Source organism: Terrapene carolina, unplaced genomic scaffold, assembly GCF_002925995.2.
Source record: "Terrapene carolina triunguis isolate 2854851 unplaced genomic scaffold, T_m_triunguis-2.0 Scaffold67, whole genome shotgun sequence".
Taxonomy (NCBI): domain Eukaryota; kingdom Metazoa; phylum Chordata; order Testudines; family Emydidae; genus Terrapene; species Terrapene triunguis.
This window is the reverse complement of record NW_020664418.1, coordinates 13,430,127-13,446,621: the sequence shown is the minus strand read 5'-3', so window position 1 is coordinate 13,446,621 and position 16,495 is coordinate 13,430,127. Positions and strand designations below refer to the sequence as shown.

At 51.9% G+C, this 16,495-nt stretch overlaps 1 protein-coding gene across 1 annotated transcript in view; it reads left to right on the top strand.

Moving 5' to 3' along the window:
- The first annotated feature begins 5,466 nt into the window (after positions 1 to 5,466).
- The window catches only part of ULK3 (unc-51 like kinase 3), a 23,809-nt gene continuing 12,780 nt past the window's right edge, over positions 5,467 to 16,495 (top strand). The window contains exons 1-11 of the mRNA XM_024210309.2: positions 5,467 to 5,646; positions 7,087 to 7,227; positions 8,037 to 8,157; positions 8,554 to 8,658; positions 9,336 to 9,479; positions 10,549 to 10,631; positions 13,065 to 13,220; positions 13,442 to 13,547; positions 14,120 to 14,160; positions 14,689 to 14,791; positions 15,102 to 15,166. Of these exons, the coding sequence (XP_024066077.1) occupies positions 5,545 to 5,646; positions 7,087 to 7,227; positions 8,037 to 8,157; positions 8,554 to 8,658; positions 9,336 to 9,479; positions 10,549 to 10,631; positions 13,065 to 13,220; positions 13,442 to 13,547; positions 14,120 to 14,160; positions 14,689 to 14,791; positions 15,102 to 15,166 (1,167 nt within the window). The 5' untranslated portion in view covers positions 5,467 to 5,544. The remainder of the gene's footprint in view (positions 5,647 to 7,086; positions 7,228 to 8,036; positions 8,158 to 8,553; positions 8,659 to 9,335; positions 9,480 to 10,548; positions 10,632 to 13,064; positions 13,221 to 13,441; positions 13,548 to 14,119; positions 14,161 to 14,688; positions 14,792 to 15,101; positions 15,167 to 16,495) is intronic.

The following is a 16,495-nucleotide window of genomic DNA, read 5'->3' as shown; positions in this document are numbered from 1 at the left end:
CTTTAGAGGCTACAGAAACTCTTCAGGGCTTGCTGAGTGCATCTGGCAGCTCCTAGTCTGAAGTGTGTTCAAAGTAATTATTCAGTCGGTCTAGAAAGGAGAAAAATGCCAGCCTCCAGCACCCTGAGATGTTTGCTCCCTTCTGTCGCTGTCATTGGTGCCCATGACACCCGGTCTGTTGAGAATTTTGCCCTTTCTGCAGACGGATTGAGTGGAGTTGGGGCAGAGGGGGGGAGTCTACTGTGGAATTGGGACCCTTGGGGGTTTACTTACATCCATATTTGATCTGGTTAACCAATCAAAACATAGTTAATTAATCCCTATTAGATATGGGCCAAGTCTGTTTGGTTTGTGGGCTCTGAGGAAGATGAAGGGCAGGGGAAAAACTGGGAGGAACAAAGTGCTTGATACCTTCATGTCAACAAAGGAGGGGTTAGTTTCCACGGTGTGTGTTATATGGAAAAAGTGACTGGGTCGTCGTTAACCACCCCCCTTCCAGCATAATGGCAGACCAGGTCTGTTTGAGCTGATCCAGTGCACCTGGTGAGGTTTCCTCTAGCCTCTCACTCTTTTGAATGTACATGATGATGGAAAAATTAAACTTTAAAATCCCCCCTTTCTGATGTATTTCCCCTTTTAATTTTTTTTGTGTAAAAATGTATATGTCAAGTCACTTTTGTGCTTAAATAAAAAACAAAATAAACCTAACCCCCCAACCTTTCTGGGAATCTCTGCTGGTTTGGAATGGCTCCCCTATGAGGAGAGATTAATAAGACTGGGACTTTTCAACCTGGAAAAGAGACAACTAAGAGGGATATGATAGAGGTCTATAACATCATGACTGGTATGGAGAAAGTAAATAAGGAAGTGTTATTTACTCATAACACAAGAACTAGGGGTCACCAAATGAACTTAATAGGCAGCAGGTTTAAAACAAACAAAAGGAAGTATTTCTTCACACAACGCACAGTCAACCTGTGGAACTCTGCCAGAGGATGTTGTGAAGGCCAAGACTATAACGGTTCAAAAAAGAACTAGATACGTTCATGGAGGATAGGTCCATCAATGGCTATTAGCCAGGATGGGCAGGGATGGTGGCCCTAGCCTCTGACAGAAGCTGGGAATGGGCGATGGGATGGATCACTTGATGATTACCTGTTCTGTTCATTCCCTCTGGGGCTCCTGCCATTGGCCACTGTCGGAAGACGGGATACTGGGCTAGATGGATCTTTGGTCTGACCCAATATGGCTGTTCTTATGTTTCAACTAAGTGATTGCACACGTCCATTCCATACGTTAGCCACAGAAGTCCAAGGCTAGCTCAGAGGAGAGCCATATGAAGATTCATCTGAAGCATGTTGCTGTCAGTGCTGTGCATTTTGGGTGCGCAGCTCTTTGGCACACTGGTCAGGTGGTGAGAATTGAAGTGGAAATGTTATTTTCACTGAGCCGGCTTGCAGAGAGCACAGTGGTGTCCGGGATCCATTGCGAATGAAGCCCTCCTCCCACTCTGTCCACATGTGCAATCTTGAGACTGCCTCTGCTGCGGAGTTTACCATGTTTAGGGAAGCCAAGTCCACTGTCAGGACAATAAAACCAAGGGCTTGTCTACACTTGGAAAATTATCAGAATAACTACTCCAGAATGAATGTTCTGTATGTATACAGCCCCTAGCACAAGGGGTCTCTGGTCTGTGAGTAGGGCTGCTAGGTGCTACGGTAATATAAATTGTCTGGAGTAGTTATTCGTAGCATGAACCCTCTAGTTTTGGTATTCATAGATTACAACCAAAAAGGGACCATTGTCATCTAGCCTGACCTGTGTTGCACAAGCCCCAGGACTTCCGTGAGTTAATTCCTGTCTTAACAAGTCTCAGGGAAAACTCCAGTCAGTGTTCACACAGGGCTTATACCAAAATAATTCCAGAATAGCTATTTCAGTAAACTTCCACGTGTAGACAAGCCCCGATTGTGCCCCCTTCACTTCAGCTTCACTGCATGGCATCTCCTGAGCCTCTGCTCTGACACCCCACGCTTCAAGCAATTCTGGCCTAATTAATGATGGCCAAAACGTGGCTCTGATGGTGACTTGGGTTCGCTGCATAACATTTCTGCCACATTAACCACCTCGGATGCACAAGGCTGCCCTCAATGTAGGAGCAAAAGGTATAAGTGGGTACGATGGTGTCTGGAGTGATGTTTTCCATCCCACAAAAAATGTTGAGGCTTGCAATTTTTTTCATCCCAATAGAAAGTGCAAAATCTTCATTTTGGGACTCAATCAAAACTTTTTGTTCTGAAACACCAACATGGGACATTTTGACAATTTTGAAACTTTGGGTTTTTTTCCTGAACAAAATATTGTCGATTGATACAAATTTGTGAACAATTTCAGTTTAATCAAACTGGCATGGACAAAAACAGTTCCGATGAAAACAGATCTAGCGTCTCTGCTCCTGAAGAAATATGCTGCTGCACTGAGTAGGTGTAGTGCTGTTTCTGCCACAATGGCCAAAGATCTCTAGAGCAGGGCTTCACCAACTGTAGTATGTGAGCTCCATGTTCCATCCATTCACTTCGCAATGATACTTTATGGTACGTCAAGCAATAAAGTTTGGGAGTCGCTGCTCTACAGTCCTATGCTCCAGGGCCTGGCTCCCTGGACGTTCCTTGACACCTGCCCAAAGTAAATGCAAAGTGCTGCCAAATCGATATGATGGCATGTAACGTCCATTTTGCGTGGGTAGAAATGGCCGTACAAGACGCATAGAGATGAAGAATCGGCCTGGTCTAAGGGAGCGAGAGCTCTCTTCCATCTAACCGTGGCATTGTGAGTGATGATCTGGTGTTGCCCCTATGGATACCGTGGCCTTGACCTCCCAAACTTCTACCCACCATCTTCCTCCTAGCTGAGGAATTGGTAAAAGGGAAGAGATGGGAGATTAAATCTATGCTAGTTAACCTGACCCTAAATTTAAAAGGAGAGGATGGAACTGGATCCTCCTCCTACTGACCCCACATAGAGGATTCAACTACTTAAGCTAAAAGAGGTTGCCATAGAGCATTTGATGGGAGCGTAATCTGCTCATCTTTAAATACATCTTCTGCTTACTTCTAAAAACTGCTTTAACAGTCACCTAGCAACATGGCAGATGAACTTAGTGTTCTTGATATTATTAGTCTGTGTCTAACAAGCCTATGAAAAATTAACTACTAGGAGATGTGAGGAAAACTTAAATTAGTCTCTCCATCTTCAGTGCTGAGGGGGAGGGGGCCAACCCTCTCATGCTGCAGTCCTCATGCCTTCAAGAGGGAGCAAGGGGGGGAGAGGTTAGGCAGCTTGGGGTATTGTTTCTTACAGGGGCATGGGTGCCTTGTCCTGGGATCCCTCTCCCAAAGAGTGGGGCTCAAGCTTGTTCTGTCTCTGCTCAGTTGTGAGCAGTGGATGCTCCATGACCCTTAGGGCCAGTCTCTGCAGTAGCTCTATGGCAGTGGTTCTTAACCTTTACTGCAGCCTGCATCCCTTTGGTTCTCAAAATATGTTCTTGCACCCCTTACACCTAGATATATTTTTTTGTTTGTATACTACAGTAATTGTTAAAAAATGTATAATGTTAATAAATACATAGGTTTGATTAAACAAAGTAGTTGTACCTGCGTGCCTGTGCTTAATTTGTGTTTTCAATGATTTACCTTCTAAACAAATCTGGCATGTCTCGCACTCCCGGGGGGGGAGGGGTGCACCCCAGGTTAAGAACCACTGGTCTATGATGTGTGTGTAAGGCTGGAAGGTGCTACCCACCCAACAGGACTGAGTAGAGAAGACGGCACCTTTTTGAAGGAAAGACGGAGAGCACAGATGCACAGGTGGGGTGCTGAGAGAAAGGAGCAAATACCGTGGCTCAATGCATTGCGTGCCATCCTTGCCAAGGGTACGAACGTAACCAGCTCTCATTGCTTTCATGCCCCTCCTGTTTCATTGCAGCGAGGGGCGGCTCCAGGCACCAGTGCAGCAAGCGTGTGCCTGGGGCGGCAAGCCGCAGGGGGCGGCAGTCAGGCAGCCTTCAGTGGCGTGCCTGCGGGAGGTCCGCCGGTCCCGCGGTTTCGCCAGCAGGTACACCGAAGCTGCGGGACCGGGCAGATCACCAGCAGAAACGCCGCCGAATCTGCGTGACCACGGACCGTCCACAGGCAGGCCGCCTGACTGCCGTGCTTGGGGTGGCAAAAAACATAGAGCGGCCCCTGATTGCAGCACTATGTCTTGGGTCCAGCACTAATCCCACTCTAATGAGGTGACACTTCCTGGCTTTTAAATGAGTTGGTTATGACTAATCTTACCACTTTCTAGTCAGGTCGCTAGCACTGGTGCTTTGCACTGAGTTAGTGGTGGAGATGAGAGGTGGGCAAGCTGTAAAGCAACAGTGGGGAAAACAGTGGTTACTTAATATTTCAAAAATATTTCAGCAGAATCCCTCCTTGTCTCCTAACAACCCTTCTCTGCCTGCTCCCAATGCACTCTCACAGACCCAATGTCCTCTCACTCTAGTCTAAGGACACTTGTTTGTTTTAGGTCCAGGGTTTGGGTGGGGGGGCTTTAATAAGAGGGTGATGGGGTGGTGTTTACAGGACACTATATACATAGAAATGGGGCATGATTTAAAAAAATGGATTTTTCAAAGTTTAACAGTGTAGATAGGTTGCCAGGTTGGCATCTAACATTAGGGTGACAAGACAGCAAATGTGAAAAATCAGGACATTGTGTGTGTGTGTGGTGGGGGGGGGGTAATAGGAGCCTATATAAGAAAAAGACCCAAAAATTGGGACTGTCCCTATAAAACCGGGACATCTGGTCACCCTAGCTAACACATTTAAATACGTAAAGCTCAGGTCTTTGAATATGTCAGTCCATTTAACTGCCAAGGCAAAATGAGAATGTTTTATTTGCTGCAGTTACAAATAACACCTAAATTCACTGCAACTGCAAGAGATGATATGGAGATTTCCCTCTTTTCCAGTTTACATTGTGCATGTGCCAGCCCTTTGTCTAGTCAGTTTCACTCCTGCCCCCTTGTCAGTTATTCCCCAACCCTGCAAACATTGATGCAGATTACATAAATTGTCCCATTGACTTCAACGCATGAGTAAAGGGGCCCATGTGCAAAACTGGGCCCCTAGGTCCTGATCCTGCAAGCTGTCCCATGCCAGATTCCGGGTTTGTGATTGCTGCGGGGGTGGCTAGTCATCACTGCCAGCCAGCTGTGAAATGTCAGGCCCTCTCCAGAGAATGCTGCAGGACCCTATTGCTAAGGGCTCTCATGTCCCCTTGCAGTCGCTGCAGCTGCCGCTGGGAGCAGGGCACAGGGCTCCCTGGGAGCCTGTCTCTGTTCTGTGCTGTCAGGTCCCTTTAAGAGAACCAGGAAGTGAGCTGCCTGCTTCTGCATGTCCCTCCCTGGGAGGGGATCAGCTCCAACTCGGTGTGCAGGGGCTCTGTGCTCCAGGAGGGGCTGGGGCCCTGCCTCCGGGAGCTGTGCATGGGGCGGGCGGGATGGCAGGGGCTGGCTGGGCACCGCCACGCCTGGATGAGTTCATCCTGACCGAGAGGCTGGGCAGTGGCACCTATGCTACTGTTTACAAAGCCTACAGGAAGGTAATGGGGCTGCTGGGCACAGCCAGAGGGAGATGGGCACAGTCAGAGGGGGATCTTGGGGGGTGGAGGGAGGAAGAGCACGAGTTGGACATGCTTTAAATAGCCCCCGCTAAGAGGCCGTGTCTCCCAAGGGAGCCTCTCTGGCTCTGCCATGGGGTCCTCACCAAGGAGTCGGGCTCTGACCAGAACTGTCTCCCCAGCCCCTGACTGCTGGGCTGGCAGTACAAACCCATTCCCTGGCACGGAGCTAAAGCACTTTCACCCTGGCAGGGAGCGCAGGGAGCTAGCTAGAGCAGGGCTGCTCCTTCAGTCCCTGACTCTTCTGGGTGACTTTGGGCAAAGCCTTGCCCTGTGCCTCAGTTTCCCCATTTGGGAAAAGCAGATGATGATACTCTCCAAGGGAGGCTGTGTGTATCGTTATTGTCTGTGATGCCCTGTGAGAGCTTCGTGGGGAAGGGGCTATAGAGGGACAGAGTGTTATGGATAATGATTCCCCTTAGAGGAATGCCTGCCTGCCTGCCTGGCGTGACTCACACACCCTATAGGGAGGTGTTTCCATTTTGCTGCCCCCTACTGTCATTTCCGTGGGGACAGGGACTCTCCTTCCTCATGAGGTTTCCTGGTCAAGAGCCCCATCTTGCCCCATTCTTGGAGGCTGTATTTCTAAACCAGACAGTGCCTTGAATCCTGCCTCTTCTCTATCATCCCCCCTCCACTCCTCCCAGCACTGCACTGTCCGTGGTTGCTGAGGGGCGGCTGAGCCGGGGCTCCTCTGGGTTATGCAGGTGCCATGTGGTATGATTGACTCAGGAGGTATGGATGACTGATGTGGGATTGAATCGCTGAGGTACTACATGGCCCCATTCCCACAGTACCTGTGCACCTCACGCTCGCTAATGTATTTAGTCTCACACACCCCTCTGGGGTTGGGCAGTGCTATTATCCCCATTGTTCAGACGGGGACATTGAGGCACAGAGACACTAAGGTTATGTCCACTGCACGCTAAGCCAGGTGCTGCCTCAGTCTGAGCCCAAGCCCCACTTCCATCCACACACAAATCAGTCTGACTCAAGTCAGCAAGCACTCAGGATCTGGGTCCAACCCCCTGCTGGGGGGGTGGGTCAGAGCCCAAGTCCCACTGTGATTCGGACCCACGCCCTGTCATTTTGCAGTGTGGGCGCAGCTCAAGCCGCACACCTGAGTCAGAAGGTCTGCGAAGTGCAGTTTGGCGGATGTGTTAGCACGGCTGTGAGAGCCGGGTCCAGCAATTGTAAACGCAGGTTTACAGTGCAGTGTGGACACTCAAGCATGGACTTGAAAACAATGAGTCCACAAGCCCGTGTCCTACAGACCCGGCTTTACAATGTGGTGTAGACAGACCCTCAGTGACTTGCCCAAGGTCATGCAGGAAGCCTGCATGGTTTCCATTCCCTTTCCAGAAGAATGCCCGGGAAGTGGTGGCCATCAAGTGCGTGAACAAGAGGAGCCTGAACCGGGCGTCGGTGGAGAACTTGCTGACAGAGATCGAGATCCTGAAGACCATCCGCCACCCACACATCGTGGAGCTGAAGGACTTCCAGGTGAAGAGCAGCAGTTCCAGGGCTGACTGGGGCTTCGTAGGAGATGCGGGGGTTGCCGAGGGCTGGCTAGCGGGTCTCTCCAGACTTGAGGACTCGGAGGGCCAGCTTAGGGGCTTAATAGGGGAATGTGTGACTGAAGCATAGGCGCCAACTCTGCGGGTGCTCCGGGGCTTGAGCACCCACGGAAAAGAAATAGTGGGAGCTCAGCACCCACTGGCAGCCCCATGGATCAGTTCTTTCCCCTCCCTCCCAGCGCCTCCCACCCGCTGTGATCAGCTGTTCAGGAGGCGCGGGGGAGGGAGAGGAGCAAGGGCAGGAAGAGGCAGGGGGAGGGAGCAGAACGGGGCGGGGCAGGAAGGGGCGGAATGGCGGCGGGAAGAAGCAGGGTGGGAGCTCGGGGGAAGGGAGGGAGTGGGGGCGGGGCCTGGGGCGGAGTGGGGTCCGAGCACCCCCTGGGAACTGGGGAAGTTGGCGCCTTGGGACTGAAGTGTTGGAACAAGGGGCCTCCTGAGCCAACTGCCCTGCCGCTTCCAAGGACTGGTTGGTGGGAGGCACCTGGGCAATGTTTGTGGTTGGGCCACATACACAAACCCAGTGCAACGCCACTGGCTTCCCTGGGGTGTAAGTGTGTATGAAGCCAGGCCCCCTGCCTGCAGCCCGGGAGAAGCAGGAGTCAGACAGGCTAATGCCTGGTGCCCCCACCTAGGAGTTACAGGTTGGTTTTTCCCACTCCCCATCCCTATTGTCACGTTTGGATACAAGATAACCCAGCACCCGTCAGTGTGACGGACTCTGCGTGTGTCTTGCAGTGGGACAGTGACAACATTTACCTCATCATGGAGTTCTGCGCGGGCGGGGACCTGTCCCATTTCATCCGGACGCGGAAGATACTCCCGGAGAAGGTGGCACGGCTCTTTCTGCAGCAAATGGGTGAGGGGACCCCTGACCCCACCTCTCCCACCAGTCCTTGGCTGCAGAACTCTCGTCCTTGGGGGGGTAATTGCATGATACTTTCACTGCTTCCCAGGTGCAGCAGCTTTTTGAAACTGACTAGAGTTGCCCTGAGCTGGAATTTGGGCAGGACACTGGAGTGAACGCCTCTGCTCTTGTGACAAATGCCCTGGGGTCCCTAATGCAATGGGGAAGCAGGGAGCATTTGGATCAGGGTGGGGAGGGAAAGCGGGGTAAGAAGGAATGGAAGTGACTGGTCGCGTGGAGCCATTGAAGGAAGTGGAGTCTTGGAGGTGGGGCGTGGGCCGCAGATTGGGGTGGAGATGATGCTCTGATGTCCCTCCCATCTCACACTGGGTCTGTTTGTCCTGCCAGCATGTGCCCTGAAGTTCCTTCATGACAGGAATATCTCCCATCTGGACCTGAAGCCTCAGAACATTCTCCTCAGCTCTGTGGAGAATCCTCATCTCAAACTGGCAGGTCAGCTGGGTGGGGCAGGAGCCTGGGGAGGGGCGGCTGGGTTTGTTTCACAGTCTCAGGCCTCGCTCCCTGGAATTGCAGGCAGGAGCGGGGAAAAGGGAGATGTCTCGGGTCACTCTTCCAGCTGAGGAGTGGCCTTGACAAGCTTTGTAGTCTGGCACCCTCTTAGCTGATGGCTGTAATGGGGAGCCTGGAGGGTGGAGGTGGGTGGATTTAAGGGGAAGGGAGGTCTCTGGATCTCCACGGGGAATGGGCCAGAGCCCTCGGCTTCCCCCTCCAGTAAAGGGAAAACCCCTTTGCGGGTTCTGCCATGTCCACTCTCCACCGAGCATGGGTGTCAGCATGCTGGCTTCCTCACACATCGTCCCCTGCCCACGTGCTGAGGGGAGTTCAGTCTCTGGCTTCCATTCGGCCCTTGGATTCTTTGCCAGCAAAGCGCCCCGTGGTTACTGTCCTGCGTAGCTGGACTGAGACCTGCCAACTCATTCCACCCAGGCCATTGGGTGGTAATAACTTTGAGCCACTCTGAACCTGGGCTGGATTTGAACTGTGTGAAAGGCTCCATATCCCATTACCAGTCCCCTGAGCCGTCCATCCTGCCCCTAGTGAGCTTGTTCTAATGTGGTCTGTTACGTCTCCTTGGCCGTCCCCCTTCCAGTTCTTTCTGTTCTCCGCAGATTTTGGCTTTGCGCAGTACATGTCTCCGTGGGACGAGAAGCACGTGCTCAGGGGATCCCCGCTCTACATGGCCCCCGAGATGGTGTGCCAACGGCAGTATGATGCCCGTGTGGACCTGTGGTCCGTGGGGGTCATTCTTTACGGTAGGTCCCCCTGCCTCTGAGCTGGTGGGTGAAGGGGTCAGTCTCTGTTTGCATAGGTGAGATTCTTCAGCCTTTGCCTTCTAGCTGCCTGTATGTTACAGCAGGACCTGCTGGAGCCATGGATCTACTAGTATTGCCATTACATACCCAGTACCCAGTGCTAGGCAAACCCCAGGAGATCAGAAGTTTCAGTCTGGATAATCTCCCCAAAGTCTGGATCTCTTGAAAATTTCACTGAAACAGACATCTAGTACTTGATCTGGGGTCTTCCCATTCTCTGTGTAGCTGTTTCTATGGTGTGCGTTTGTTGCACAAACACTGATGAATTTTGCCCCTAGGAGATAGGGAAGTGCTATTACTTCCGTACTACAGATGGGGAACTGAGACGCAAAGAGACAAAGGCTCAGATCCTCAAAGGTTTTCTTTGATTTCAATGGAAGTTAGTAGAGCCCTGCAAATCTGCGGATCTCCACTGTATATCCGCAGACCATGTTTGTGGAGGGCGGATCAGATGTGGATACAAATTTTGTATCAACGCAGGGCTCTAGAAGTTAAGAACCTCAATACCTTTGAGAATCTAGGCCTAAATAACTTGCCCAAGTCACACAGGAGGGAGTCTGTGGTAGAACCAGGAACTAAACCTGGTCTCTTGAGACCCAGTCCAGTGCCTGAGCCATAAAACCGCCCTTAATCCCAAGGTTGTTGTGAGATCTCCTTCAAGTTTTACCGTCAGAAACAGCCTTAGGGGGAGGGATAGCTCAGTGGGTTGAGCATTGATCTGCTAAACCCAGGGTTGTGAGTTCAATCCTTGAGGGGGCCATTTAGGGATCTGGGGCAAAAATTGGTCCTGCTAGTGAAGGCAGGGGACTGGACTCAATGACCTTTCAAGGTCCCTTCCAGTTCTATGAGATAAGTATCTTCAGAACTTACAGTGATTCCCATCTCCCTTCATCAGATGACCCCAAGTCTGAGCTGTATGTTTGCTCTGTCTCTCTGAATAAGGCAGCAGCCTCTCCCCTCATTCTGTACCGAAAGGACTAACCCACGGTGTTTCTTTCCACCTCCCCAGAGGCGCTGTTTGGGAGGCCGCCTTTTTTCTCCAAATCATTTGCCGAGCTGGAGGAGAAAATCCGCAGCAACCGGGTGATCGAGGTAACAGTGGGCCAGCCAGGGTGTCTCGGGGGTGGGTGATGTCTGAGCTTGTGTAGGTAGAACTAGCAAACAGGAAGCACTCTGCAGCAGTGACTATTCTAATGTATCTGACTCAGTCAGATATTATACTGATAAGAACAGATATAACTTAGTAGATAATGTTTGTACGTCACGGTCCAAGAGACACAGACCAGGCTTTCATCTCGGGGCCAAAAGACCAAACATATCATGATACTTGATCATAGCCTTTAATAGGCCGAGAGACTACTTACGCTTGATCTAAGCTCTAAGGAGCCGAGAAGCGATCACTCAGTGCAGGCAAAAGCAACTCCGCTTTCACCGAGGAGCCTGCGCGGGCAGCAGGAGTATGTGTCCACCCAGGGGCTAGCCAATCCTTGCTGATCTGGATTTTCTCTGTAGCTTGCTGCTCCATGGAGCATTGTGGCTCTAGAGACCTTGGCCTGCATTCCAGTCCTGAGACAGAGAGAGAGGACTTCAGGGTGGAAGGAGGGGGCAGGTGAAGGAGTAGAGCAAACAAGTTACATAAGTCCAGTGTCTATTGTTTTCCCCCTTTAGACACTGGATGGAGAGGGAGATGAGGAAAGTCCCAGACACATTGGAAAACCACAGAAACAATTGATCCAGGGAGGGCAGTGGCTGGAAAGAGATATTGTTGGGTCAAATTTGGTCCAAAGTGTAGATTTTGTGTTTAAACCTCCCCCCTCCCCCTGAAAACTTTCTACCAAACCTAAGAGCAGTAGAAATATTTCTATTAAGTTAAAAAAATATATCATTCCAGGGGAAAGAGGGTTTTAAAAACCAGCAGTCATTCCCTTGGGGAATCTGCAAGGTCAGCTGCATGGTGCCTGAAAGTGAAACTGACTAGGAACAAAAATGAAGCTGCCTCCAAACAAAAGTGGAAGCAATTTATCTCCTTGCATTGGCCTAGCAGAGGGAAAGGTCGAAGGCAGCACTAGTGCAAGTTGGAAGTGTCAAAATCCTCTGAATAATCTTGGGTGTAACCCAGATAAGGCAATTGGAACAAACTGCAAATTTTTGGCTTAACAACGTCCAGTTTCACCAGCCCGCAGGGTTCAGAAATCACCGGTCAAGACCCTGAGAAATTGTGAGATTGGCTTGAAAATCACGAGATTTTTAACAATAATAAATGTTTCTCCCCTGGCTTTGGTGACTTGAAGGGACTGGGTTTTCAAGCTTTTTTTCCCCACCATCAAAGGGCTGGATTTTTTTAATTTAAAAAAAATAAAATAAAATGAAAGCTGAGATTCTCATATGATTGTCCGGCTCCAGGTGCTGGGGCTTTACGAAAACACCAGATGTTGTGAGAGTTGTCAAAGCTGAGTGTCCCTTTCAGACAGAGATCTCTCAGCCTGTTGTCTCAGTCAGACTGCCCCGTGTTCACCTCTGTCTTGGAGTTTGAGCAAGCTGCATGCCCCAGCCCTGCCTACCCCTTCATTGCTGCTCAAAGTGATCACCTGTATAAAAAACAGACTAACTCCCATCCTCCACCTGTGACCCTGATGGGTAAAAAGACATGACTGGCTCTGCTGGAGGGCAACCCAAGGGCTTTATCAGAGACAGCAAATCTGTTACAGGCAGAGCAGAGTCCCACGGGGAGGTAAATGAATCCCACAAGCATTGGATGTGGTTGTGGTCATGGTAACCAGCCACGTCAGCATGGAGACGATATCGTCTCACCTTCATCCGAAGGGATCATGAAGTGCTTGGCTGGCCTTCTAGGCAGGAATCGCGTCGCTGCAGTGCAGACTCCAGCTGTGTTCCACCCCAGAGCTGTCTTAACGGCAAGTGGCAGCGCTACCTGAGAGGTTCTCTTTAATGAGGGGGTGATGATGATTTCAGATACTTCCCCCCAGCCCTTTTGCTGCTAGACCACCTGCCCCACCTGTTGTGCCTCTGCTGTCCACTGGCAGGCCTGTAATCAGTGGAAGGCAAGAACATGCCTGAGACAGGAGGTGGTGGGTGAGCGAGGCCTGGCAGGGGGGCAGCACAGCCTGCTGAGCCCTGGGGTTGCGGGGAAGGAGCGCACTTTGTTGATGGCTCCACAGGCCCTGCCCGGAGCAAGGGGAGGGCCATCCGCAGGCCTGGGCTTTGGGGATCCAGCGTCTGTGTCAGGCACCACTGCAAGGTTGTCATGCCCTGATCTGTTCCCTCTCTCTGATGATGGAGACACTGGTAACCTTGGAGAACCGTGTCCAGGTGTGAGAAGTGATCGGTGGAAGGGGCAGCGGAGGACTGTCTGAGAGATCTCCTAGGGGGCCTCCTGTCCCCATTGGGCCCCCGTACAAGGGCAATAGTATCTGCAGGTGTGACCCTGGCTCTTTCAAGCTGTCCAGGCCTCAGCCATTCAAAGTCGCCGTGTGTAGCTGCCTGTTGTATCCCTCTGTCCCCCAGCTGCCGAGCCGGCCCCGGCTTTCCCAGGAGTGCCGGGATCTCTTGCAGCGCCTCCTGGAAAGGGACCCGCTGCAGCGCATCTCTTTCGAGGAGTTCTTCGCCCACCCCTTTGTGGACATGGAGCACATGCCCAGCGCAGAGAGCCTGCGCAAAGCGGTGAGTCTGACTGATGCTGAGAGATCACTCGGGGCACTGCTCTGAGGGGAGCCCCCTGTGGATCTGCCAGGCACTGACCCGGGGCACTGCTGTGAGAGGAGGTCGCAGTGCAGTAGACCTGGTGTATACCAGATCTGAGCCTTATCTCTCTGCTGGTGCAATACAGATTCTAGCCTTGTCCACCTCTCTAACCCCCTCCCCTGCCCTCTTCTCTGTGCCAGACCGCCCTGGTAGTGGAAGCTGTAAAGAAGGATCAGCAGGGAGACCCCTCGGCCGCCCTCTCTCTCTACTGCAAGGCCCTGGAGTTTTTTGTCCCTGCCCTGCACTGTGAGTGACTAAACCTGTTTCTCCCCCATCTGCCTCTTGTTCCACGTGGCTGGTGGGAACGGTACTGGGCCCCACGGGGACACTGCCAACAGCAGTTGCTGGCAACAAGGGCTCACCTGTTGCATGATGTCACCAGTGCAAGTAGCTTCACTGTAAAGTGATCCCCCACCTGAATCCCTTCTTCTCTGGGGCCTTTATCACCACCCCACCCCGCCGGTCTGGGAATGGTCTCTCAGGGGAAGAGTGGAGATTTGAGGATTGCTGCAACTCTTATTCGGGGGCTGGGAGAGAGCTGGAAGCAGATGGGGCTGATTAATGTGTGGGTCTCCTTCTCCCCCCTCCTCCCCCCCCACACTCACCCCAGGCCTGGAAACCACCTTAAGTAAAGGAGCTCTGTGCAGGCCAGAAAAGGCCAAGGTGTTGGCTGGGCTTCCTGACCCCCAAGTGTTCTGCATGGGGTGGGGGTTGGGGGTCATGTTCTGAGGGTCATTAGATCTAGGGGGGAGACTGACTCCCTGGGCTGGGGGTTGGAGCTGTCAGTGTGAACTCCTCCCCCATCTTATCTTCTGCAGATGAAACTGATGCTCGCAGGAAGGAAGCGATCCGGTCAAAGGTCAGTGACAGACCACACTAGAGCAAGATTGGTCCGTCCAGTGGTTAGAGTGCTAACCGGAGACTTGGGAGACCAGGGTTCAAGCCCCTGTTCAGCCAGACTCTGTGTGACCTTGGGCAAGTCACTTAGCCTCTCTTTGCCTCAGTTTCCCCCGCTGCACAATGGGGATAACAGCGCTGCCCTACCTCCCAGGTGGGTGTGAGGATAAATACACCAAAGACTCTGAGATGCTCAGATACTGCGGTGATGAGGGCTGTATCATTTCCTTAGCTACATAGATCTTTCCAGGTTGGATGGGTGAGGCTGGCAGGGGAGGTAGGTCTGATGGGAGCTCAGGCTGGAGATGGTTGGGAACTGGCATGAAGGTGAGAGGGAACATCCAGGGATGGATGGGGAGGGTGGGCTGGGCTGGGAGTTATGTGAGGGTGAGAAGGGAGGGTTGGCCAACAGAACAGTGGGCCCAGCACTATGAGGGGGATAACATGCCAGGGCACCTCTAAGGCTTGCTGCTGCTTCTGCTTTCCTCAGGTGGGTCAGTACATCTCGCGAGCGGAGGAACTAAAGACGCTGGTGACATCCAACAACAAGACCCTCCTGCAGCAGGGCAACCCCGCCAGGGACATCCTCAAAGGTAATGCCCTGGACGGGCAAAACCTCCCTTTCACCCCCAGGAATGGGCCCAAGATGGCTTGACTGGGGGGAATCCCATCTAGGCTGTACCATGTGACCAGAGTGCATGGGGTGGGGCTGAAAAGGGGGAGAGAATGCTGACTCCACCTGGGAGAGCGGGGCTTGCAGGGATGCTTGTAGCACATAGGAGAGTGCTGCTCAGTTCCCCCTCGCCTTGCAGTAGTGAATCCTAGCTTCCCTCCCCTAGCGGGGTATTCCCTCTACCCATGCTGCTCTGAGGCCTCACCCTTTCTTGGAACTTCTCATTACAGAGATGTCCAGGGACAAGCCCCGCCTGTATGCCGCGCTGGAGGTGGCATCTGCAGCCATCACTAAGGTAAGTCCCGGGCTTAAGGGACAGGGATTGTTGCTCTGGATAGCAGCAGAGTGCCAGGATCATTGCTGTCCCTCCTTAGTCACCTGATACACTGGCAGCGGAGGAGGCTAGAGACAGAGTTAAGACCTCTACACGGATAGGGGCAAAGCTAGGAACCAGCTTGGGCAAGAAGATCACTGCTTGGAAGGAATTAGTGGGAACTGGGATCCCAAATCAGTGAGGGGCATAGGTGGGTTCTTTAAGCATTTGAGTAATAATAATGTATGCAGCACTTTACAAAGCAGCCATATCACTATCCCCATTTTACAGATGGAGAAACTAAGGCACAGGGTGGTGAAAGAAATCGCCCAGTGTAACCTAGTGAATAAGTGGCAAAGTCAGGAAAAGAACCCAAGAGTTCTAATACCCAGTCCTCCAGCCAATAGGGAAAATTCCCTTCCTGTGACATCACCCACTACATCGCTTCCTTTCGTAGGGTTCACAACAATGTCCAGCCAAAAGGCGACTTCCCTCCCATGTATTCCATGCTTTGGGAAAACTGATCAGCTTTGAGAGCCACAAACTGCTATCTTGCCTGCAGACCCTCTTTCAGCCCATTGTCTTGCTGCAGCTATTGTTTCATATCAAATATTGTATAAGCTACACTTTAAAAGGCATCCATTGGTCCCTCCCCCAGAATTGCTGGTTGGTTATATGGCAGATGGGGGAATTAGTTGCCACTCAACAGACCTTACGCTCCACCCTTAACGCAGCAACACTTGGCGTTGACCTCAGAGAGCCCTTTGCAAAATATCAAACCAGCTAAATTTGGGAGGGGGCAGAAACAGAAGTGCAGCTTCCATGATTGGTGCACTCCAGGTGACAGCCATCTGAGCCTCTCTGAACTTAATCTTGCAGCACAGACTGATTTGTGTCTTATTTTTCTGGACTGGAGCGAGAACGAGAGCTGAGACCACCCAGTTAGTTATTCTACCCCAGAGCTCCCATTGGATGGGAGATGTGTGTGAAAGCAATGTCTCCCTCTAGTGGCTTCCCAAGCATCTGCGGCAGCCTGGTCCTTACTCACAATTAGAGAAGCTTTCCTTTAGCTTGAGTAGCAGAGAGGTGGGTGTCAGTGGCGTAGCCAGGTGGAGGGAACAGGGGGAGCAATAAAAAAAAAAAAAAACGTGCCCACCTGCTGTGGCACTTTTACTCACCTGGCAGCGCTCCTGGTCTTCGGTGGCACTGAAGGTCCCGCCGCCGAAGACCCGGAGCGAGTGAAGGTCCCGCTGCCGAAGACCCAGAGCGCCGCCGGGTGAGTAAAATAAAAGCGCCGCAGCGGGTGGCGCC